The 24,903-nt window shown below is 41.8% G+C and overlaps 1 protein-coding gene across 2 annotated transcripts in view; it reads left to right on the plus strand.

Annotated features, from left to right (window-relative positions):
* Window positions 1–275: 275 nt before the first annotated feature.
* Window positions 276–24,903, plus strand: part of LOC135383686 (uncharacterized) — a 78,540-nt gene continuing 53,912 nt past the window's right edge. Inside the window, exons 1-2 of one of the 2 annotated variants that reach the window (XM_064613055.1) lie at window positions 276–387; window positions 2,975–3,142. In XM_064613055.1, the coding sequence (XP_064469125.1) occupies window positions 342–387; window positions 2,975–3,142 (214 nt within the window). In that variant the 5' untranslated portion in view covers window positions 276–341. Of the gene's footprint in view, window positions 388–2,974; window positions 3,143–9,001; window positions 9,075–24,903 lie in introns of those variants that run through there. The other variant, XM_064613056.1, reaches the window with a different exon arrangement.

Consider the following 24,903-nt stretch of genomic DNA (forward strand, 5'->3'; position numbering starts at 1 on the left):
GAGCCCAGAAGTGCTCATGCAAATTGCACGACTCAGTTTTCAGCTCCAACGTCCTTTCAAATGAGTGGCGACCATTGAGTTTGGCTAAGAAAGAGGCAGCATTGCAGGAATAGCACATATCTATGAGATACGCTGGACACATAGCGTTTCCTAGCTCGACGCATCATTTTTGCTCATTATCTCCTCTTAGAATCATTGTTCCTTGTCTCCTTTTCGCAAGCACGACACGAACGGTCATAGTATCAAGTTCCATCGTTTCGGAATCCCCAGTGAAAACCGCTTCCAGTCGCTCTATCTGATAACATGCGTAGGCTGCGAAGGGCCACATAGGAGTTTGCGATATGAAGTATTTGGAGTGTCTACCAATTCTCGTCGTCGTCTTCGCAAGTAAGTTGTTGCATTGTTTGTAGAGTGCGACTGAAATGGATCAAATGAAAGCAAAAATAGAATATGAGCACCAGCAGAAACGATAGGTGTCCAGAAATGCTATCACATGTCATTCATGAAGCCTGTGTGACCCTCTGGTAGGGGTTTTTTTTTGTGTGTGTGTGTGTGTGTGTTTAATTAATCCGCCGGATAAAATCCGTGTTTGGATTTAAAGCACATGCATGTGGATTAAATGCAGACATGGATTTTATCCCGTCAATTTTATCTCGATCTTTTTCGATCTTATCCAAAAGTGAAACGGATTCATTGAAACATTAATTGAGAAGCTGGTTTTTCTCAAAGTGTGGGTAATATGATTTGATGATGTTACATGGTTCCAAGATTTCATTCTGTGACGGCACGGGAAGATGTATAGATTTAAATTAGGTGTTCACGTCGTATTTAATCCTTATACCGCGGGATTTAATGCTTATGCCGCCATTTTTAATCATTATGCCGTAGGATTTAACCCTCCTGTTAAATTCAATAATCGCGGTGCCAATTTTAACCCTTACGCCGTAGAATTTAATCCGAAATTATCGGGTTACCTTCTATTACTCTGTTCACTACAATGCGATAGTATGGGACTGGACTACCTCCATGATTTATGACCGATTTTGACTATTTCCTTGTTTACAGCAACAAATTGACTTTTTTGTGGCTATCACTGCTCAATGCACAACTACCTGATGGTATGGGGCTATACCTGCATGACTTATGACCTGTTTTGACTACTTCCTTGTTAACGGTTATAAATTGACTTTTTTGTGACTATCGCTGCTCAATGCACTATGTGATGGTATGGCATGGGACTACCTACATCATTTATGACCTCATATGACTATTTCCTTGTTTACGAATATAAATTGACTTTTTATGACTATACCTACTGTAGTCTATTATGGGATGGGATGGGTCTACCTGCATGCTTTATTACCTGTTTTGACTATTTCTTAGTTTACAGCCTTACATTGACCTTTTGTGACTTTTAATGCTCTATACACTACAGTCGAATAATATGGTACTAACTGTATGATTTGTGACCGGTTTTGACTATTTCCTTGTTTACGGCTATCATTTGACTATCCTTGTGTTTGCTGACCAAGAGCGAGGGAGGCTCCGCCACATGGATGCCGGCCAATAGGAGGGCGCGGAGGGCAGGCACTTCCCAAGCCTCTACCCTCGCCTAAGAGATGATGCAGCGTTACCGTTGTTTTGCGTGCCGCAAGGCTTCTGCCACGGCGCTCCAATCTTACCAACGGCTGAACGAGGCTTAGACAGTAGTGTACCAGTGATGGGCAAAGTACCTCAAAATTATGTTTAAAGTAAAGTACCAAGTACCTGGCATCATTAGTACTTGAATTACAGTACAAAGTACCCAATTCCAAATGTACTTCAAGTAAAGTACAAAGTACTAGGTAAAGTACTTCAAGTATTCATCAAGTACATTGCAAATTTAATTTGTATCACTTTGCATTTCACTGTTTGGCATCTGTGTCTTGCTTTTTTGGCAAAACTTTAGCGAACATTCTTGACAAATGCTCTAAAGCCATAAAGTCCTAGGTTAAGTGCTAGCCCGTGAATATGGACCTTTCCTGCGAAAATAAATAGATCCCCCCCCCCCACCGTGAATATAACTTAATCAAATGACATAATTTGCAGTTACATGTAGAGAGGTCATCATTCAGCTGTGCTGTGGGGGGGGGGGGATATATTTATTAGACGAAAAGGAATAAAAAACGGGGGAAAGGTCAGCCAAACGAGACGTCGGCTTGCTATTCCAGAAATAAAGAAAGAAAGAAAGAAAGAAAGAAAATTAAGAAATAAGAAATAAATAAAAAGAAAAATAATTAGGAAATAAAGGATAAACCAACAAATGATGAAAGAAGGATGAGGTAGATTAAAGACAAAGATGACAAAAAAAAGATGACTAACAAACGGTGAAAGAATGATGAGATGGATCACAGAAGATGACTTTAAAAGGAAAGCATGAGGTTAATGCGTTGAGGGTGAGAGTGCTGCACAGAAGAATGAGATTGTACGACTGAGTTCACAGGCTGTTCATAAGACCTGAATCTCTCAAGAAAATTAGAACTGCTTTGGTCACCGCCAGCAAAGCACCGCCAGCGTCACATCTCACCCAGGGGCACAAAATAAAACAAAGCAAAAAGCTACTCTGCCGAGGCCTAACGATTGACCCGACGTCAGAGGTCACGTGAGTTTTTCCCAACAATAGAAATATACTACACGTTCATCCCCCTGGCATCCCTTTCCCCAATATCGCGCCCTCGTTGCGTCTTTGGGAGTGACGCCTTCTCGATCTTCCAGAGAGGAAATTTTCCCGTACTCTCAACACCTTGCGTCTGCACTAGTCTTGTATTCTGTCGAAGAACAGCCACTATTTCGTGTGGGATTTTCGACACCGTGGTCATGCAGTGGCCCAGGAGGGATAAAATGACACTCTACTTTCGAAATCGACCGCCCCTGTTGCTGGCGTATCTTACTGTGGGATCCTGCTGAAAGTTTAATTGCGTTTTGCCTATTTCAGCCTATCAATTGCAAGCGGTGCAAGCGTTCGAAGAGGAAAGCATCACGTGTGTTGAGGCCCATCCCATGGGACTATGGCACATACAGAGGCGGGTTGTTGGCAGCTTGTCACTCTGTGATGGTAACAGGGACTGCAACGACAACGAGGATGAAACGGAACAAATGTGCGGTGAGTGGGTGCACATTTCCGGATCACTCTGGTTTACACTTCGCGAAATAAACTTCGAGAATAAACTCCCCAAAATGAATCACGAAAAAATCCACGGTGTAAAGATAAAGCCGTAAAAATCAACTTTTGCGATACAAACGCTTCAGATTCAAACTTTCAAAATAAATAGACCTCTACCTGTTTGTAAACAAATGACGTCATAATGTTCGACAGCGTCACGAGTTTGGTAGAGTTGAACTACGTTCAAAGCTAGTGGCGAACAAGGTTGCGCCCGAAAGCCAGTCTTGAGGGGATTACGATGGTCTCTGAAAGGGACGAGACCTTCGGTCCTACTTTTCTTTCAATAGGAGGCAGCGAACAATTGCCCATTCGTGGAACTCAGCTCTCCCCTTCCGATCTATTTTGGTTTCGGTGTGTCTACCAACGTCATGATGACGTTTCTCAGGTAGAGGTTTATTGTCTCTGATTGGTCGACAGGCACGACAGCCTCAGAGCAGCGAAGGCTTTTGGCTCCCGCGTCTCAAAATAGTTCCTCGCAGGGTGTGGCTCTTTGCGGTGGGCTGGGAACGAGACTACCGAGTCTGGACGAATCTTTTACTGTATTTTTCGCCGGCTATCAGGATTCTGTTGACACTGCAGTTAATGCTTTGTTTTTCTGCTCGCCTGTACAATTGGAGTATGTCGAACTCTGAATTCGTGTCGTAAGTCACCAAATCAGTTCCCGGTGTTGGTTCCAGCTATGGTGGACACCTGCTATATTATGAATATTGTCGCGGACATCGCCATTCTCCTCCAGGGCTGCCTTGATTGTGAAATCGGAGAGTTGAAAAGTGACGATCGACGAAAAAGCCCGATACCTTGTGGATGTGTTGTGTTTGTCCGTCTGTGTGTGTTCCAGCCTCAGAACCGTAGAATCGTGAAATCGGAACCTCCCTGTATACTTTCCTGCATGTGGTTTTCCTTGTGAGCCTACGTTCTAATAAATGCAGGGAACAGGTACTGGACAGGCTCTCGAAGTGCCTTTCTGCAAATAAGCTGCATATGAATGTGAAGAAACTGTTTGTTTGTTTGCAAGTAAAAACTATTTTCTCTCGGATGAATAACTTAAGTCAGCAGGGGTGCCTTCATTTTTTGTAACCAGTTAGCAGCATAGGGTAATCTCTAAGCGTAGCGAAATCAGATTCTATTTTCAGGAACATCCACATTGTTTCGCGCACGTTCCTAGACAACGATTTGCCATGCAAAAGCTGCAAGAGATGTATCTAGACATAATACTTCAAGCACTTTGTTTTCAGTGGTCTTTCAATACCCTGGAACCGAAGAATGCCATTTTCAAGGTTTTAAAAACCATGAAATTTTCTCACAGAAATTTTTCCATCTTTTTTATTCGCGTGGACATACAGTGCAAATTCTGGTTATCAGATGTCGGAACTGAAGAAAACCAATAGCAATAAACAAGTGAAATCAGAAGTGTGAGAAATGAATGGCACCCTCTGTTGTATTTGTTTGCCTTCCTTTCTCTCCTATGATCTTCACATTCAAAAATCCCCAAGTACGTTTATTAGCAGGTCACTCCTTATGCTAAGCACACACGCCAAGAAGAAGTCTAAAATTTACGGTACCAGCTACTTCATTGTATGCAGTGGTACACTTGCACCTATTTTACATACACACATAAATACATTTATGTATGTACATGTATGTTTTACATACATAAATATTGTGCTGAAATATGAAATCGCTATAAAACTTGCATCCTGCGCGACATTACATTAAATGTGCTGCTTGCCAGTTCTGCAGCGTTGTTTCTCCCTCACGTTCAAGTGAAAAGGCAAAAAGAACGCTCCGAGACTTACTCTCACACAACCATTATTTCGGGGCCATGTCCTCGCACTAAATGGTCACGAGCGTGCTTTTGAAAACTATAGCTGTACATAGGGAAACCGACGTTGAATTTGCACCGACCTTCTATTTCCAATAATTAAATGAGACCTAATTAGTACATCAACTTTGGATGTAGAACATGTTGTCATCCCTTTATAACTGCAAAAATATGATTTCTCTAAGAATAAAAAAATCAGTCCATGGACACGCTATATGCACCGCACGTACTAGAAATTAACTAGTGGTTGCTGAAAATATAGTGGTATTTGTGTTTTATGCAATGTATGGCCCACATTTTCTTTTTGACCAGCTATGCCAGTGTGAGAGCTCCTACACCAGACTAGCTAATTCCTCCTCTTTGTCCTCCATGCGGTCACATATATGTTACACTACAGCTAGCTGGTACTAACAGATCCAAACAGGTGACTTAACATGAACACAGTCACATAGCAGAGTGAAAAACAACCACCTTTATTGAATTAGTTTGCATGGTCGATGGCGACTGAAGGTGGCATATTTCTTTCCTCACAATTTTTTTATTAGTTTGCTCCAGCTAAAAGAAGAAGCCCCCCACCCCATACACTGAGCAGCAGGGCATAATAAAACCCTCCATACGCATGACTTTGCCTCTTTGGCTTTGGCAAGCATGGCTTTGCCTCCACAAGCATGGCTTTGACATAATTGCTTTGTGCCGTGATAAAGGGTACTATGACTGTGTTCGCAGTACCATTTAAAACATTGGCACCTATAGGGCTAGACTGCAGCCCCCTATTGCGTGCAGATATTCTGATGCCTGCAGAGCTGTAAGCTGTTCTTTGGGGTGAAAGAAAGCTTGAAGACTGCATACGTTGTGGCTCACTGCCAAAGAGATACGGTTGGAGAAGAAATTACTGGACATAAAGCACAGTGAGGCATGCTCTACCCAGGCCACAAGAAGGTACTATTACTTTGAGCCACCTTCTGTTAATGCAGCAAAAACACCTATTTCCACTGAAAGAAAGACTGTGGGCTTTTTTTCTGTTGTGGTTGAATGGCACACGAGATCATAATAAATTGTTTCCAAAAGCTGTTACGTTGCATTCTGACATGATCTGAGCCAATATGGTCAGCTGATGCTATAAGATCTACAGAAAACACATGCCAGCAGATTCTGAACATGCTATAGGAGAGGGTATGCCCTTGAAATGATAAGATTTGTTCATTTTCCAGATGACTTCAGGTATGTGAAAACAATCATAAATGTTGACAAAGCTGTTATGGAACAGCGATTGCAACTAATCTGTAGAACTAGGCAGAACAGTTTAATGCGAAATTTGTTCGAAGTCATACAGATGGGATATGAATGAGCTGACGAAACATTTTTCGTGCGTAAGAACACATACACCTGTAGGTTCTCAAAATGGAAAAGCAGAGTGTCGATTTTCGCAGGAGACAGCCACAAAGGCATCTTTCTTTTTTTTTTTTTGCTTCCTAGATGGCCTCAACTGACGAACAAGCTGCAGCACATTATGGTGACGATTTTTTTTGTTTTTTTAGAGAAAAATAAACCTGTAGATTTTCAATATGTTACAGGAGAGAGTTATACAAATAAGGGAAGATTTCTTTTAGACGATCTATATGTAAAATACTATCAGGAAAAAAAAGTAATTTTTTTGCAAATGCTTGATAATTTCAAACACTTGGTTAAACAATCAATATAGATCAGCTTGATATTTTTATGTGAAGCTAATCACAAGCAATCAGTTACAAGCATAAATAATCTGGGGCTTCTTCAAGAATGCTAATTTGCCGGCAATTTATCGTAAACTTTACCCAAAAAGTGCTCCGTTCTTGAGTTTTCACTACGTCACGAGATTTATACTCGTTCTGCATGCCCTTTGGGATGGCAGACCCGTGCTTCCCCTCTAACACCAGGCAAGGAAAGCGCACAAATAATGTATATGTAGCTGTCAGAAGGAACCTCGTAAGGGACAACTTCATATTTCGGCACAGTTTGATGCGCCCCCATTGTTCAAGAAAACAAAATGATGATTTACATTCGATATATGCATGGTCAAAAAAATGCACCCAATTTTTTTCAGTGATATTTAAGAGAGTCAAGCTACATCTCTGGCTGGGTTTCGCTGGAATAGCCCAGATTGACAGTTACACAAGCTGATGTATGTCAGCAGGAAAATATGAAGGAAAAAAGGCAATTTAAAATGCCTCACTCAATTTACTACTTTTCATAGCTTACACCTTGACAGGTGTTTTTTTATCCTAAAATGGTTTTATTGCCAAAATCCACGAGAATGACCTAATCACATTAACAAGTTTCAACTGTATACCAGTAATAACAAACATGTGCTTACTTTTTCTGCAATCAAGATGTGAATTACATTGTTGTTTTGCAGGCTTCAGTGAAAAATCACTGCTTGTGATGCCACTGCTGAGTGAGTACGGCACTGCTAGTGACGCAACATGGGATTCCAGTGTCTTTCACCCCACCCCACGTTATTTCACGAGCAATTAGCATCAGAATCAATGAGCTTGCATGATACACTTATGAAGGGTAATTTCATGCCTGCCGATAAACGTACTGCAGTGCTAATTTACAACGTAGTTTGTGGCTGTGGAGCACACTCTATTCAGTATGCCATGTGAACTAGAGGAGCGTTTTCTGCCATAAACATTAGATGAGCGAAGACCCCCAAGATGTAAGCACTGTTTACGTGCATTTGACAACCTGCATTTTTATTACTGAGAGGCTCTCTTCGTATCTAGAGGGAAAGGGTGCTGGCAATGTGGCACATGTTCATAAGATGTATAGATCCAGAGGCACAGAAAAAAATTGACAGCATATCATAATCTCAATCATGTCATTGTGTCCGTGTTTCTGTCTCCTGTTCTGCATTTGTTAATCTTTTTGTGTAGTTGCTGGATTTTAGCCCAACAGCAGGGGTCAGCAATTAGAGAACATCCAGAACAGGCAAGGCATACATTTCCTCATTCTCCGCATTCCTCATTCAAATAACGTTGAAGAACTAACCGTGCGAAGAAACAATACAACAGTGAAGCTGGCTTCAGTGCACTACAATATGTCACATGTAACGATATATAGTATACCTCAGTGTTTCCCAAACCATGTGTCAGGACCCCCATTGAGGCCGCGATAGCCCAAACGGGGCCCAAGAGAAAGCAGATGAAGTGAGCGCAATATGCCACAAAACCAAAGAAACTATCTCGCTACGACTGCATTATATTGAAGTTGTTTTACAAAAATGCAAGTTCAGTTCAGCGCACAATCTGTCGGGAAACAAGCTAACTCGCAGCAATGCTTTCAATCAAGTATGTCGCAGTATCCCTCACTGTATCATGCCGAGACCCTGGACCTACATCAGACGTCACTTGCACGTAGTATAACATTCATATTACTGTATATGAATTAGGGCAGAGTTCAAGCTTCCTAAACAAGAGCGCACACAGACACATGCACAGACGGTGATCTCAGTTGTCTCGCGACGTAAACTCCCAATTATTAACACACTTGCACAGACGGAGAAAGACATCAGCTGTCACACACACAGCCATCCCAAAAGCTATGCCCATCTTCGTTGATGCATCCACGAATCCACAGGAAGACTGCCAAAGCTCTCCCACTCGTATTAAGCTCTCCCACTCCCACTCCACAAAACAAGAACAGCTTATTGCAGATTGCATGGGGGCGGCCATGCGTGCATAGAAGGACAGTTCAACGTTCAACAGAGGGCCAATTTTAGCTGAGTTCGAAGGTGGCGCTAGTCGTCGGTGCAGCAATTTCCAGAATAAACTGACTTCGATCAGCTCAGATAGCTCAACACTTTTTCATTCTTTTTCTTTTTAGTATCATTTATTATTATCTTTGTTTCATTTTCAATTCCAATTCCAAATCGAGCTCCGCCGCTTAGCGCGCTGACACTAGTGCAACGTAGAGTCAATAAATAGCTGGTATAAAAACAGCGGTGCAATTTCACAGCGTGTAGCAAAGGAACGGAGAACTCTCGCTTCCCTAAGGAGAAGAGTACTTGAGGTATATTCGTGTTTTATGATTCCTTTTTCCTCTCTTTACTCTCCAGAAACATACGGTTTCTGAGCCAAGACAATATAGTTGCAAGCGCAGTTGACATACAGAAGTATATACAGATCCCGTACCCTGAAGACCACCACCCCAAACGTGGTTGCCACTGTTTCGGTTCTGGCCCATTTGCATGTCAAAATTCAGGGATGGATATTTAAATGCACGTGCGTGTTTCAAAATTTTTAAACGTGGTGTGGATTTTAAGTAGGACAGTCTCCCATATCGCTACCCGGCTTTTGTTCAAGTTGTCCTAATTAAAGAGTTAATTAATGAATTTAATTAATTAGTCATCCTTATTAGTCCTTATAGTCTTTCTTGGAAAAGATATGTGCCTGACCGTAGAACTCAACTGTGAAAATGATGTGCTCTCATGGCTTTTTTTATAAAAATTTGTCCAAGCTGAAACACACACACACACACACAAAATAAACAGGAACGTGCCACAAAGGCATACTTCGTGGTCGTAGCCCTTTTTAATACAGATTTTTTTAAATAAAACAACTAGGACTACCTGTACATTAGTTTCGCCTTTACGCGTATGCGAGTTGAGGAAAACCTTACCTGCAATGTATTTTGACATTCTAATTTCCATAATTCACTAAGATGTATTTTTTTTTTTAATGAAGCCGTTTTTCTTTCTTTCGAGAAACAGAGAGAGCAGAATTGCTGGCAATCTTTCTTCATGTTCATTTTAGATATGAGATGATTCATATATTCAAAATTCATAATTCAGATGATTCAAATATTCAAAATTCGTATTATCGTCAAAAGTGCATTGATTTCTTCGGCAAATGGTGTTTATTGCTGCAATGTACGCTCTGTCGATTATTCTAGCTATGGTTGTCGCAAAAACGGCCAGATAAGCTTCACGAGTCATCAAACGTACCAGCGAACTCCTCGCTGCAGGATAAGAACTTCCACTGAAGGCTCCCCTGTGCGTTGACCAAAAACAAGGCAGTGTCCTTCGCTGGAGAGCAAATCTGCGTTTTCTTGTACAATATAAGCAAGGCAGCTCCATGGCATGTCACTGCTTTCCGCGTAGTAGGTATGCACATGCAGTATCACGTAGATAGCACCCATTCGGGTGAATTTCGTTTTTTACGTCTTCTACGTACTACTTTTTAAACCGGTGTAAATTTTCATTCTGCGGTAAAAGAGCTGAAATGAAATCCGTCTCGGATGAGACTTGCGGACGAAAGATGGGGTCGTGGGGTCCTCAGAGCGAGGGGGGAGGGGGGGCAGAGTCACCGTGAAAACTCGAGGAGGGGCGGACTGTCCCCCCTGTCCCGACATTCCGAAGCCCTGATTACCCCAATTTCCGACGATACCGAAACTAAACGGGAGCAGCATTCCGAGCCAGGGCTCCGGAACGAACCGACAACAGTAAAAAACGATAAAGCAAACAAAAAAACAGAGGAAGGAAGCAGCAAAAAAGGTGTATTCGCTGGAACCGCAACGGGACGAAAACCATTGTAACACGTCTTTCTTGTTCCGACCATCGGTATTTAGCAGCGTTTCCGAACCCTGATGTGGATTACAGGCCCAAATGATGACAAATGAGCAAGCAAGCATCCTCGCTGCTCACTTCTTGGTGCTTTATGTCATTTGAAGTGCAAATTGTTGCGCCCAACACTAGCGCCACCTTCGCGTTCACCTAAAATTGCTCCTCTGTTGAACTGTCCTTCTCGGCTCGCCCTGACACATATACAGGGTGGGTGCAGATAAAGTAGCCCCACATTCATGCACGTATGGTATTGTGGGGCTACTTTATCTCCACCCACCCTGTACAATAATATAAATGTTATACTACTGTGCGCACGTGACGTATGCTGTAGGTTCGGAGGTCTCGTCATGATACAGTGAGAAATAATGCCACGGACCTGACGGAATGCACGTTAGCTCGGTTCCCGAGTGTTTGTGCGCTGAACTGAACTTGCATTTTTTTAAAACAACTTCAATATATTGCAGTTGTAGCGAGATAGTTTCCTTGGTTTTTTCGCATATTGCGTTCACTTCATGTGCTTTCTCTTTTCCCCCAAGTGGTGTAACCCCCGCTTGGACTATTGCGGCCTCAGTTGCTGTGTCAGTTTTGGAAACACTGAGGTATACTAATATTGTAACATGTGACACATTGTAGTGTACTGCAGCCAGCTTCACTGTTTGACTGATAATTTGCACGGATATTTCTTTAATATTATCTGAATAAGTTTTATCTGATACTGTACCATTAAATAGGATAGGAATCCATTATGGATTAGAGTTATTTTTCCTTTGCGATGCTCCTACACTAATCGAGATGACAAGTTCTCTATCATTAAAGTTCTTTTGAGTTGTATTTCAGACTGCTTACAGCATAATGTGAGAATGATCATCCTCTACAGCAACTGCTGTTGGGCTGAAAATCCAGAAACTACACACGAAAAAAAATTAACAAATGTAGAACAGACGACACAGAAAAACTGACACAACAAAATGATTGGGACTGTGTTATGCTGTAAATTGTGTGTGTGTGCGTGTGCGTGTGCGTGTGTGTGTGTGTGTGTCTGGTTCTGCATTTTGTGAACGTGTGCCATGTTGCCGGCATCCTTGCCCTCTTGTCAGAAAAAGAGCCTCAGACATAAAAATGCAGGTTGTGAGAGGCACATAAACACTGCTTACATTGCTAGCCTGTCTATCACAAGACATGTGAAAGGATTGCCAAATTAAAATTTAGTAATACAAAAATGAGGCTGAATTACATAATTCAAATAGAAGGGAGAGTAAATATTGGAATAAAAGGTAAATGTAAAGCACTGAGGTGTTTGCATTCTTCTGATTTGTATCATAGACTGCTCTATTTAACCCATGACATATATGTTGTCAAATATTGTAACTTATTGCATTCAACATCAAGGTGCTATACCTATTCCATCTAAGCGACTCGTCTTTACACGGACACGTGGCACACGATTTTGGCACAAAGATTCGATACTTCTACTTGTTGGATATATAAAGTAAATACTGTGCCAAAATTGGGTTACCTATATGACATGCTGCATCTGCCGAGATATGTTACGGGAGAGAAAGACTCCTGGAGCGATTAAAGGAAGTGCATACGAGTGCATATGCTTTGCAAACAAGTTGGTCTAAAGTATAATTATGTCCGTGTTCAATTGGCAAAGCATTAGTCATCTCATAACAAAGTGATAAAAGAAACTAGTGAGAAATGCAAAGCCGCAAGCACTGTTGCACGACCATGTTCACAATGGGCAATGATGCGTTTTACTTTCCGTACCGCGGGCCGACTATGCTCAATGAGTCGTTTGCAGTGTTTATGATTGATGTAGGCCATGGCAACTACAGATGACCTTTGCAGAGTGTGCAATGATTTCTTTTGTGAACAAGACAAACCTCAATACATTCCCTTGTAATTTTGGTCCTACTATTAATTGAGTTTAGGGTTTCTGGTATTTAGATGTGCACCTCTCCTCCGATCTTTAGTGGAAATCACACATTAGATACGTGTCTTCTAAGGCTCTTACAAAAATTGTCTTCTTGAAGTGCACACGAAAGCTACCTTTCGCAGACACTACGCTGCCGACATACAAAACCCTTGTACAAAGTGCCTTGGAAACGGTTTGCAAATGGTTCAGTTGAAGGCTGTTAGGTTTATCACTAAACAGTATGCTGAGGATCAGCTTAGAGGATTCATACTCTGTCCTCCCAGGATCCTCTTCACTAGGCTGTGCATATCATCTGAATATTGTGCCCTCAGTTCAGGTATCAACGTTTCTAAGTACAGCTTTTTGCCTCCTACAACTGCCAAACAGAATGCTTTTGGTGATGGAAACAGGGGACATACTTTGAACAAATCTTTGCAGACTGCTTGTTCCTGCCATAGCCATGCTAATGGCTGCTGTATGTATAAATAAGTTTCTAAAAGGCTGAACAAACAGGCAACACATATTGTCATATTGTGGTTTGGGTATGGTGAGTGGGCATGAAATAAGTACTGTTTTCCAAATTGTGGGTTGAACCTCCCCCAGGACAGCTGCAGAAGTAGCACAGGAAACGCAGAGAGCTTAAGAAAATGGACAGAACTGCACAGAAGTATGTGGACTTTATATCCTGCTGCATCAATGGATATCTTCCGGTTTGTAAACAAACGACATCATACTGTTCAACAGCGCCACCAATTTGGTGCAGTTGAGGGACGGACAAGGTCGCGCCTAAAAGGCACGGTCTTGAGGGGATTACAGTGGTCTCTGAAAGCGCACGCGACTTTCGGTCCGACTTTTCTTTCAGGCGGAGGCCGCGAACAAATGCCCATTCGTGGAACCCAGTCCTCCCCTTCCGATTTGTTTCAATTTCAGTTAGTCTATCAACGTCATGATGACATTTATATTCTGTTGAGTTTCTTACGTGCTGTCCTGGACATGTATGTAAGTAGGTATAAATAGTTATGCCAAGAAATTTTTTATTATTAACCTTTTTTGTAGTTTGAATCCTTTGAAAAACCATTGCACAGCACGAGAACACAAAAGCTACATCATGACCCAGTTTCACCAACCTTTTCAGCATCTGAACTAAGATGAACGGTCATTAAACTCTCTGCTTCACTAAATGAGTTATTATTACTGAAACATTCACCACATCACCGATCGAAAAAAGAAGTGTGTGTTAAGTTCAAGAACTGGCAACCCTTGATCTTGGTTCAGTTAACCAGAGTTGGTGAAACCAGGCCTACGCAAGTCACCGAAACATTCATCACATCACCAACCAAAGTTTTTAAAAAGAATTGAGTGCTAGCATGAAGTTTTGGCAATTGTGAGTAGCATTTTAACTGCTGCCTATGTAGCTGCAGCATAATTACAACTAATTCAGAAAAAGCAGTACAAAATTTGAAGGTACGCTACTCTATCTTCCTCTGCATGGTACTAAAAATTGTGATCATTTCAAGTGCTCATCCTCCTGGCCCAGATTGTGTAACAGATTTATCAGCCATTTGTGTTCCTATTTCTGGTACTGTGGCAAACTAGCCACTTCACCCACATACCAGCATTCCTAGGTTACATAGAACACGTAGTTATAAAAGTGGTTTAAACCACCTCGCACAAGTTGCAGATGCTATTCAAGAAAAGTTATGAAATTGAGTTAATCGTTCCAACATCAACTTTATTTTGAGATGGACAGGGAGTTTTCATCGCCACGGGCAACACTCTACGCCATAGCTGCTGGTGGTGTGAGGAAGGAAATAATGTCCCATGGATTCCAAAATTGTCAAAAGAGCTTTGAGGGCAGGTATTCGTGGGCTCGCCTTAGTCATAGGCCAAGGAATTTTAGAGAGAGGAGCAGGAGTCCAGATTACTGAGAGGTCCGAAACTGGCACTTTGGAAAGCTCGGTAGTGTGGGCAATGACGAAGAATATGCTCTGGGTCTTGTAGAGCACTGCAGTGACATCATCTGAGGCAGTCAACTTGCCTCAGGTGGTAATGCCACTGAGCTGTAAATGCCCCATTGAGTCACAGTCCGTGAGTCACAGTGTGCCATCTTGGCGAGAAGTGTTTTGTGGCATCCAGAAACCAAGCTCTGGGTCAACATTTCTCAGTATAGACGGGAGGAAAATGTCAGTTGTCCATTGACAGGAAGACAATTTGTACAATCCATTGATCTGTTGGTCAACGAGATCTGCTTTCTACATGACCAGTAACAGTCATTTGCTATATCTTTCACTGTGATCTAATTAAACACCTCCCCCCTACGACGGTGTTCCCGGCACAGTTTTACCTTGCTGAAACACTTTTCGCGGCACTTATCAAACATAACATTAGCGGTTCTTCGTAGGCTGAGGCCGAGGAAAGCAAGAGACGTTCACATGATGTTTACGTGATCAACGTCGTCACAAATGGTTGACACAGCAGTTTTGCGGTACGTTTTGTATGTTGCTCATCCTGGATATTTTTCACTACCCCATTTCCTGTCCAAAACAGCTACGACTGCATCAATGTCACTTCACCCATGAATTCCTTCATGAGTTGCACACGTGTTAGCACACCAAGTCGTTACTCGTCTGAAAAATATCTGACGAAATCGGCAAAAGAAACATATGCTTTATTAGAGCTTGCAGTGATTGTCCTTTTTCATGCAGCACACCCGCAACCATAGATTGAGAAGTTACCCGTCAAAAAGAACTCGTTACAAGTTAAGTTACCGTGTGCAAAATGTAACTTAGTTAATAACGAAGTTCTTCAGCATGAAATGTAACTCGCAGTTACTGAGTTACTTTAAAAAAAGGACGGGTTACTTCCAAGTTACTCCGGACACAAAATAGCATTACGCAGGCGCAGCGCGCGTGAGCAATTGAGTTCGACCTTGAGTTGCCCACAGAGGAGTGCAACACGCTTAGATCGTTTTCGTTTATGTCCAACAATAGACCTCTCCCTGTTTGTAAACAAATGGCGTCATAGTGTTCGACAGCGCCAAAATTTGGTAGAATTGAACTACGCTCGAAGCTAGAGGTGAACAAGGTCGCGCCCGAAAGCCACGGTCTTGAGGGGGTTGCGACATGGTCCCTTAAAGGGACGCGACCCTCGGTCCTACTTTTCTTTCAATTACTTTCAATGGGAGACAGCGAACAAGTGCCCGTTCGTGGAACCCAGCCTTCCTTCCGATTTGTTTCGGTTTCAGTCTGTCTATCAATAACAAGAGGATAGAGAGGTAGCAAGCAAGCTGGTGGTATAGATCCATCACTTAAAAACCCGAGACTAGGGGACAAAAAAAGACAAACACAGACAAGGTCAAGTGAGACCTTGTCTGTGTTGTCGCTTTTTTGTCCCCTAGTCTCGGGTTTTTAAGTTATGTCTATCAATGTCATGATGACGTTTCTTTGGTAGAGGTCTATTCGAACGCTTGCACCTTACCCCATGTGGGCGCACAATGGTTGAGCTTCATTTCTATGGCAGCGGTTCTTACTTCCTGAATAAAATACTGTCATTGATTGAATATCACGTTTTATGGGAAAAAATGCCATGAACGAACCGGAGAGACGTGTGATATGTGGACGTGAGTGAAAAAGGAGTTAAAAGTAACTTGGAACTTAACTTAAATTACTTCGGCAAAGTTACCTGAAAAAGGAACGAGTTCCTCTGAAAGTTACCACGGCGCAAAAGTACCGAGTTAAGTTACAAGTTACCAGAAAAAGGAACTTAGTTACAGTAACGAGTTACTTGTAACGAGTTACCTCGAACTCTGCCCGCAACACCGTACGAGCCATACGGCTCCGTCGTTACTCCATTTTCTCAGATAGCCTCGTTCCCAATGGTAGCCGAACGGCCGAACCGCTGAAGCGTTGTTTTCCTAGTATCCATACGCGTAGTTATTTACGCCTATAACTTAATTAAATTAATGAATAACTGAGAGATACATGCTGAATACGACACAGAATTGCATAAAGGCTCGTTCTTCTGGAGTGTGACACTCTTAAACACTGATTTTCTCACGTGAAACCATGCTTAGCACTGGACTGTATAGACCCAGTGTGATTTATTTTTACAGCGTGAATTTCATAGGGATGGATTTTGAAGGGTGGATTTCTTAGCGTGGATTTCAAAAGTTTTATTATTAAGAGTGGGTAACAGGGTACACCCCACATTTCATGCCCAAGATTGGCGGACACAAACGTAAGGCGTGCTTCGCCTGCATCACACACACAGACGCAATGCATAAGAAACGTATTATTTCATTTTGGCGGGAGGCGTCGACACTTTTCACTGCTGCCAATTTGGATCCTCTGAGACAAATATTGTTGCTGAAAAAGAGTTATCCGTATACCTGTAAAGGATTTTGCCCCCGTGGCTCATGAAATCTTACACATTGTACTCAGTGGAGCAGAAGTAGAATTCGCGCTCCATCGTGATTTCACCCGTGTTGTACCCGCTACCAAAACTAAGTAACGAAATACCGCTTAGACGAGTTATGGAATAAAGGACGTTTAAGTCGAAACACATGTTAAATGATCGACATGTATGTACTCTACAAGAAACACGCGTGGTAATATATATAAGCGCACAGTAAGTGGTAATAATATTATGCGCACAGGCGACCGCACAGCATTACGGGAACTAAATCAAACTGAACAGCCATGTAGTATGCCACAGCGCCAAGCCCTAAAATTTTGACGCTCGCGCCCTGCCGTTATTCCCAAAACTGTCTTTACAAAAAAAAACTAAATAAACAGTCCACAGTTCGAACCAAGTAGTACTGTGAGGTTGGGCGTAAGCGGGGATGAGAGTTAGCAACCCGGGCCCCTGGACACTGTGCCGGTGACCGCTGAGTCCTTCGCGTATTTTTTCCCGCTTATCGGCAGGCGGCGCGTGTGCGGAGGGTTGTCGCACGATTATAACATGCATAGACATGCAAAGAGGAGTCATACACAAAAAGTACAAGTGTTTATACGTTACAAACAACGAATTTATTAAAGCCAATAGTGCTGGGAGTTATGCGAAGTTTGATGCCAGCCAGGTGAAGGAGAAAAACCCAGCCGAAAAACCTTCACGACCTGAAACAGAAGAAACAAAACACAGGACAATATGTGTAAAGAATATACATAATTTATTCGCTATTAATATTTCAAGTCATCAGATTCTGAAAGAAAACATAATATCAGCGGTCATCACATTGCTTACCAATTGTTCACTTATGGAGCCCCGCACCAACGACCTGAAAGATGACTTATTATTATATGAAACTACATTCGCATTCAATAACGATACAATACTGCAGCCACACTGGATAATCTGAAAAAGACGCATTTTAATATCAACAATCATACTTCCATTATAGCAACAATAATCTGAAAGAGAATCTCATTTAGTATTCTACTTTCAATAATACATACATTACGGTGGCGGTAGCGGCGGTGGACCCCAATTATCTGAAAGAAAATCTCCTTTATTATCATATTGCACTTTCAATAATACATACAATACTGAGGCCACATCGGATAATCTGAAAAAGGTACATTTTAATATCAACCACCATACTTGAATCCATGGAAGACCATGGACATGGACGACAAGAACGACACGAACACAAGAGGAAATAAAATCTATTACACTACAAACGAGATATTCTTAACCAATATAATTACAATCAAAATTACAAGTTGTATTATAGAAAGTCTGAGATGTGACCACCATCATTACAATAGCGGGATTTTAATTACAAGTGCCGATAGATGTATGTAATTAATTGTGAACAGCAGGGACCCTGGAAGACCATGAGGGACGAACGACACGAACACAAGAGGAAATAAAATCTATAACACCACATTAAATAAAAGAAGATACTCTTAATCAAAAGAACAGAGGAAAATAATCTATCATTGAACCATCATAAAATCATAAATTCATCTTCATGACTTAATCTCATCGAACACAATACAATTTTCATTCTAACGAACGCTACAAACCTTGATGGAGGTATCCAAGACATAAAAAATATGCACTGTTTTCATCTCGGTTTTCACTCCTTTTGCTCAAAACCGGGAGACTTTATGTCTCTATCTATATGATCAAAACGAAGCAACTCCCATGCTTTATCACTCAAAGGGTTGGGGGCTATATTCCTTCCTCCAGCAAAACAGGGCGCTCTGGAGGTCAGATAAGATAGTTCAAAGGCGATACATTTTATTGTGCAGCGTAAATAGATGCCGATATATTATTCGCGCGGGATCACTATCTTTTCGCATCATTTCCCTGAAACGGAAGTCTTTCCTCAAAGTGGATGACAAGTCGGCTAAGTTTGTACAGGTGCGATATTTTTATTGAACATGTAGAGAAAGTCCAAATTATTAAATGATAGCAACAATACTCAATCAAAAACGAGAAACAAATTTAATTACCTCATTTTTTTGTAATATCTTGCAACAGAAAGTTCTATATAGATGAACCACACAGGAATATCAAATGTGAAATGCAACTCGGAGATATGTCGTATTCCCATCTTAGAGATTATTTTTACTTATGTCAATCGAGTGAACAATTGAAACAAATACAAGACAATAATTATTTCAGGTAGTAACTTCACAACTCATAGAATATTAGCAGAGTGAATACTTGAAACAAAAATTAATTCAGACAAATCATTTCTAAGCAAACAGCGTGAATACAGAATCATTGAAAGCACACGTTTTTTCTTGCTCATCATGTCGTTCTGTAAATCAATTTCCATAATTCTCACGACAGGTTGATATTAGAGCATTCTAAACAAGATAATAGAATTTTAATCAATAAAATGATCATAAATATGCTTTTAATTAAATGTAGACGTGCACTTGAAAACAGAAGAGACAATTGCTGACATTGAGATGACAAGAGACATTGAGATGGACAGAGATGCACAGACATGCAAGAGATGGACAGATTTTGTACTCGCTACCATAAGTCATTAGAAGATATGATAAAAAACTGCTTCGAAAAGGAAGAGCCGCGAAATGATTCCATTATCGCTGCATTTCAATACGTCCTAGACATGGTCGTATTCGGAGATATGGTACAAACCACAGACCTGAAGGTGCAAGAATTTATATGCCGAATCTACAATGCTTATAAAAATATCTACACATCAACGTCGGAAGGGCTACTGGGATTGATGGCGGAGTTTTTAAGGTTTGCTAACGAAGAATTGAAATACACTAGACCAGATGTAATTGTAATCATTGCAGTGGGCATTGCGTTCATCAAGAAAGCAGTCGGATCAAATTATAATATGCAAGCGGTCTATATCGCACGATTCATTACGGATTTGTTGAAATTACACTTAACTACTGAGATGGAAAATACGTAGAAATCGTATCACATGATATGTTCCACTACCACGGCAACGCAATTATTTTCTTCTACCAGTTCTTGCAACGATGTCGAATGAGCAGAAGTTCAATATTGTTGTACAATGTCTGATATATCATCACTTATTGAAACTCAACATATCAAGTGCGGTGGACCACCGGACGATTTTCATCTAATACTGTATTATACGTCATTCAATAACATTCATACAAAGAAAGGAAACACCAATAAGAGATTGTGCAAGTTCGTCGCAACAAAGTGGAAGTTTCTGAAGCAATACAAATGCGGCGACAACGTATCGATTGCATTGATCAACGCTGGATTCAAGAGACCAATAATAAGAAATAATTATATAATGCATTCGGAATTCATCAATCAAGACAACAAACGAAAACTTCAGAATTTGGAATAGGACAATTGTAATTTATCAAAATAAACAAGTGTGAATTGAAATAATAAATGAAATCTTTGTCATCAATATAATGAATTCTACGCATCGCAACGAAAACAGCTTATATTTGGTATGGCTAGATTGAACACAATGATCGCTGAGGAAACGAATATTCTACACTATGTGCAAGAATTCTAATATGAAATCAGAGCTAACCATCAAATAGGTTTTATCCGACTGCACTCTGTACAACTTCAACACCCGAAGGATTAGATTTGCCGGATAAGGATCGGTCATTGAAATTTGAGGCATGATACATCAATCTTTGATTACAAAAAAAAGGATCATCAATCTTTTGTGAAAACTTATGAATTGAATTCCACAGTGCATGTATATTTCTCAAACAATTGGACTAGCCCAGACGTAGGAAAAGAAGAAGAAAGAGGCGTTTTTGACAAGCAACCCGATTGGAGTGGGGAATAAATATTTTCGTGAACACAGTTGTCCGTTTGTATGACTGGATAGGAAAAAGGAGCCGTCCAAGATAGGGCAAAACGGGAAATAAGGCAAGATAACTGATTGTGGCGGGATAACTCAAAGCGTTCGCGACACAGTGTCATCAACTTTTACAATTGCATTCGGGTTCAGTGCCTGTGAGATAATACGAAGTCTGCGCGCAAAGCGAATCTATGATCAGATGCCACGATGCAAACGAAGGATTTTACAAGCATGACGTGCAGGCGAAGTCTACATTTCTAATTACGTAATCTTCGTAACACACAGCACACAAAAGTATATGAGACCACACATCCACACATCAGTAAGTGTTTAATTAAAATTTGAACCGTTCAAATTTTAATTAAACACTTACTGATGTGTGGTAGTCTCCACTTCTCCTGGAAGTGAATCGATTAATTTTAGCATTTAATCCACAATCAAATATCTTGTATAGTATGTGTGACTATATGCAAAGCTTTTTACTTTAAAAAAATGCAAGAAAGAGTGTACAGTTTTGACTTTCAAAATTTAAACAAGAAAATTATGTTTAGTGTGGAGTTTGCGTTTTATCTCATTATGCGCTAAAAACTTAAATTTAAAGTACGGCCTTTCCATTTGTAGTGCCCGGGTGCTATGACACTAAGCATAAGGTGATAGTTTTTCAGTATGGCTTCGGGAAACCTCGAGTACATTTTGTGAATTGAATCCAATAATTGGGAGCTTACGTCGGCGAGACAACTGAGATCATGAGCGACGCCACAGCGGTCGGTCTCATAGCAACGAGTACGCTGGTCAACCCAACATTAACCGAACACCAAAACAACCCCCTCTCTTTTCTTCTTCTTTTTCTTTTTTTCGCGCTTCCAGGGTTACGCGATAGCACGTGAAGATTGATTTGATAGGACGGGAGTTCACACCGGCAGGCAGAGCGCTCAGAAATAGTACAACTTGGGGCAAAAGTATACGACACACCAGGCTGTCGCATGTTGCCATTGGAGCGTCACTTAGCGGCAAACAGGAGCGGACATACATACTGAGAGATGGATAGCACAACCGGTCACCCGTTTCTTATTCGACTTCTTCCTCATATCTAGCAGGGAACCGCTCCGATGAAGAAATACGCAAGTGCCATGTTCCGTAAACTTTTGTCGCAGGCTGTACCAACACCAACACCGGGTATAGAAATAGGCGTTGCGATTGTCCTTCACTCAGGTGCTCGTAACGAACCATGGGCGAGGTGATGCATTTAACGCCAGCTACTGAATATCGAGAGCTTGAAGAGTTGTGTTCGGTATATCCCAGAGTTTGGGGTGAAGAAAACGTGACGAAGAAACAAACGTACAACACAGGACACAGCTTACTCTTACCCATATACTCTTACTTGCTTAGGTCCAGCGCAGAGGATCATAGCTCTGAAGGACGACTCCCCGACTGCAAACGGCGGCTTTTCTGTGTGCATTGTGGAATTCTCTTGTTTATTCTCCATGATGAATTGTTCGTTGCCGTGAGAGGACTGATTAAGGCATCTGGAACAACTGTTCTCCAAATTGTTCATGAAGTCTCGTTTGAGGGTTTTCTGGAGATTTTCGAATACTCAGCTTCACATCCGTAGGCTTCAGAAAACAGCTTCACTTTCTGAAACGCAGCATCTGCATTGGATGTAATGTAGTTCCAGTTCTGTGGGAAGTCTATCTGCGCAGTCAGGAAGAACGCTGACACCTCTGTCTCTGTTCAGTTACGTTGTCAACAACGTGAGCCAGCTGATTTGTTGTCAGACCTTGCGAATACCACAGTAGAGACCTTTACAAAATGTTTTAAATCGCAAAAGATAGCGGTTGTGCTTCCTTGTACAGGGTGTTCACATTTATCCTTTGCCGATTTTTATACAAAAAAAAAGCTAAGAACAGAATTATATGGCAAGGCGGATATCCACTCGAAGAAAGTATGCAACTCCAAGATGAGTAACCACCAATAAAATGCATTAATTAACTCTTTAAAGGGACGGTCTCGTACCCCCCCCCCCCCTCATAAAGTGTACCATTCGATTGCCCTCTGTTGAAAATGGAATACTGCGAATTTACCCGACAAAACACGTCTCAGTTATTGAATGAGCAAATTAAACTGATAAAGATTGCAGAGTATGCCGCGATCTGTGTTGGCAACAATAAGAACGGCCACGTCGCCCTGCGGGAAAGTCCGTGATAGGATACAGAAATCGTCTGCTTTTGCGCGCGCCAGTGCATCGGCGTGAGAAGACAACTTCCAGGGGTTACTGGGCACCGGGGCAACTCTCGTACATTTTCTATCAGTTCTCAGGTGAAACGCATTTTCTAAGATGTGGCAAACATTGTGGTTGAGAACAACTATGTTAGTCCTCAGAAACAAGTTAAAAGTCGCAGGACAACCCCACCCACAATCACAAATCTGAAGTCGCCGGCCATCGGCGCGCGGGGTCGCATTACCGATCCGACCAAAAATATATTAGGCGCGCTTACATTACACTCCCCGTTGCACACTGATCATGCTTCGAAATGAAGTGTCGTTGACGACGTACATGGAGAAGGGATGCGTGTTTATTTAAAAACCGCATTAAATACTCCCAGAAAGAAAACACGTGACTTAGCTTCCACGTATGCTGATTATGCGCCACATTATCGGAGACCCTACAGTCAATGCTTGGACTACATTCAGGCTGACGTCATACGTGACGTATGGATGAGAGAAGCGCAGGTTTCGTCGTCTGCTATTACTGCAGGTTTCGACAGATTCCTCGAAAACGATTGATTATTCCGAATGAAACTTTGACGATTGTATGTGTACAGTGCTTGTGAAGCTAGTTTTGGCTAAGTTTCGGAATCACCCTGGGTGTACGAGACTGTCCCTTTAAAGTGCCACTCCGGACTCGGAAAACTGCGTCTATCTCCTCAAGATTCTGTAATATCTGTAAGCACCAAGGTCAGAGTGGTCGGAGAATATGTCACGTGGGACTCCGCTAAAGGAGTGGAAAAAGTGAGTTGCAACGTTGCCAGGGGAGAGCCGGGCACTCCGCCGGAGCATAACATGGCGTCACAGTTCTCCAAAGTTATCATTTTTTTTCTTAATTTCGAGTCACGTACAGCCAAAATGGTTTGCAATAATGAAAAGTGAGGCAGGAAGGTTTCAGTAAACTTTGGTAGGATGAGATTTAGTGCGTAGTATGGCACTTTAATCGGGAGATTTCGGGCAAAAGCGAGGTATCAGAATGAGCGACAATCCCCGTTGAAAGTATTCGACGCTTAAGAAATCCTAAAACACGTACGTGCGTTAAATATCCATCCCCGAATAATTTGGTGTGCAGATGAGCATAAACCAGAAAACAGCGCTCCAGCAGCGCATCACGGTCTCGACGGATGCTTATCTGCGCCGGAAAGCGGTTTATCTGGCCACCAGATTGGCACCTACTCATATAAGCTACATCGCTCTAAAGGCCCAGACACACGTACGACGACATGCGCGACGTGTCGTGTATCGCGTCGCAACGCAAAGCATCCTGGGTCGGATTCTGGCAAAATAGGTCGTCGCAGCAGCGCGACAAAACTGCTTGGATATCTCCGTTCCCGTCGGCCAGTTGTCGAGCGGATGTTGTGACGTCATGAACCAAGCAGCCAATGACGCTGCTTCTCCAATAGGTGTAGGGGGTCCGAGAAAAAATAGCCGATAGTGCGCGTTCTGAATAAAAAAAAAGTGGCTGACTTTGTTGGGTTGCGCTTTGAAAGACAAATGAAGTAAGGAATGAATTGTTCTCGTTTACCGCGTTTTATTATGTGAGCAAATTTCGGTATGTTAAATAGAGTGTGTAGAGTGTAAACACTCTACAAAATACAATGTAAAACAAGTGTAAACGAATGTATCTCTGACCGCGCTGTTGTAGCAACACGGCGGTTCAGAGCGACATGTCGTAGGGATGTCGCCGTCCATGTGTCGACGAATGCAGCATGCGACAAGTCGTGACACGAAACTGCGCGACTCGTCGCACGACGTGCCGCGCATTTTGTCGTATATGTGTCTCGCCCTAAAGGGTCAGTTC

This window comes from Ornithodoros turicata, chromosome 2 (assembly GCF_037126465.1).
Source record: "Ornithodoros turicata isolate Travis chromosome 2, ASM3712646v1, whole genome shotgun sequence".
Classification (NCBI taxonomy): Eukaryota; Metazoa; Arthropoda; class Arachnida; order Ixodida; family Argasidae; genus Ornithodoros; species Ornithodoros turicata.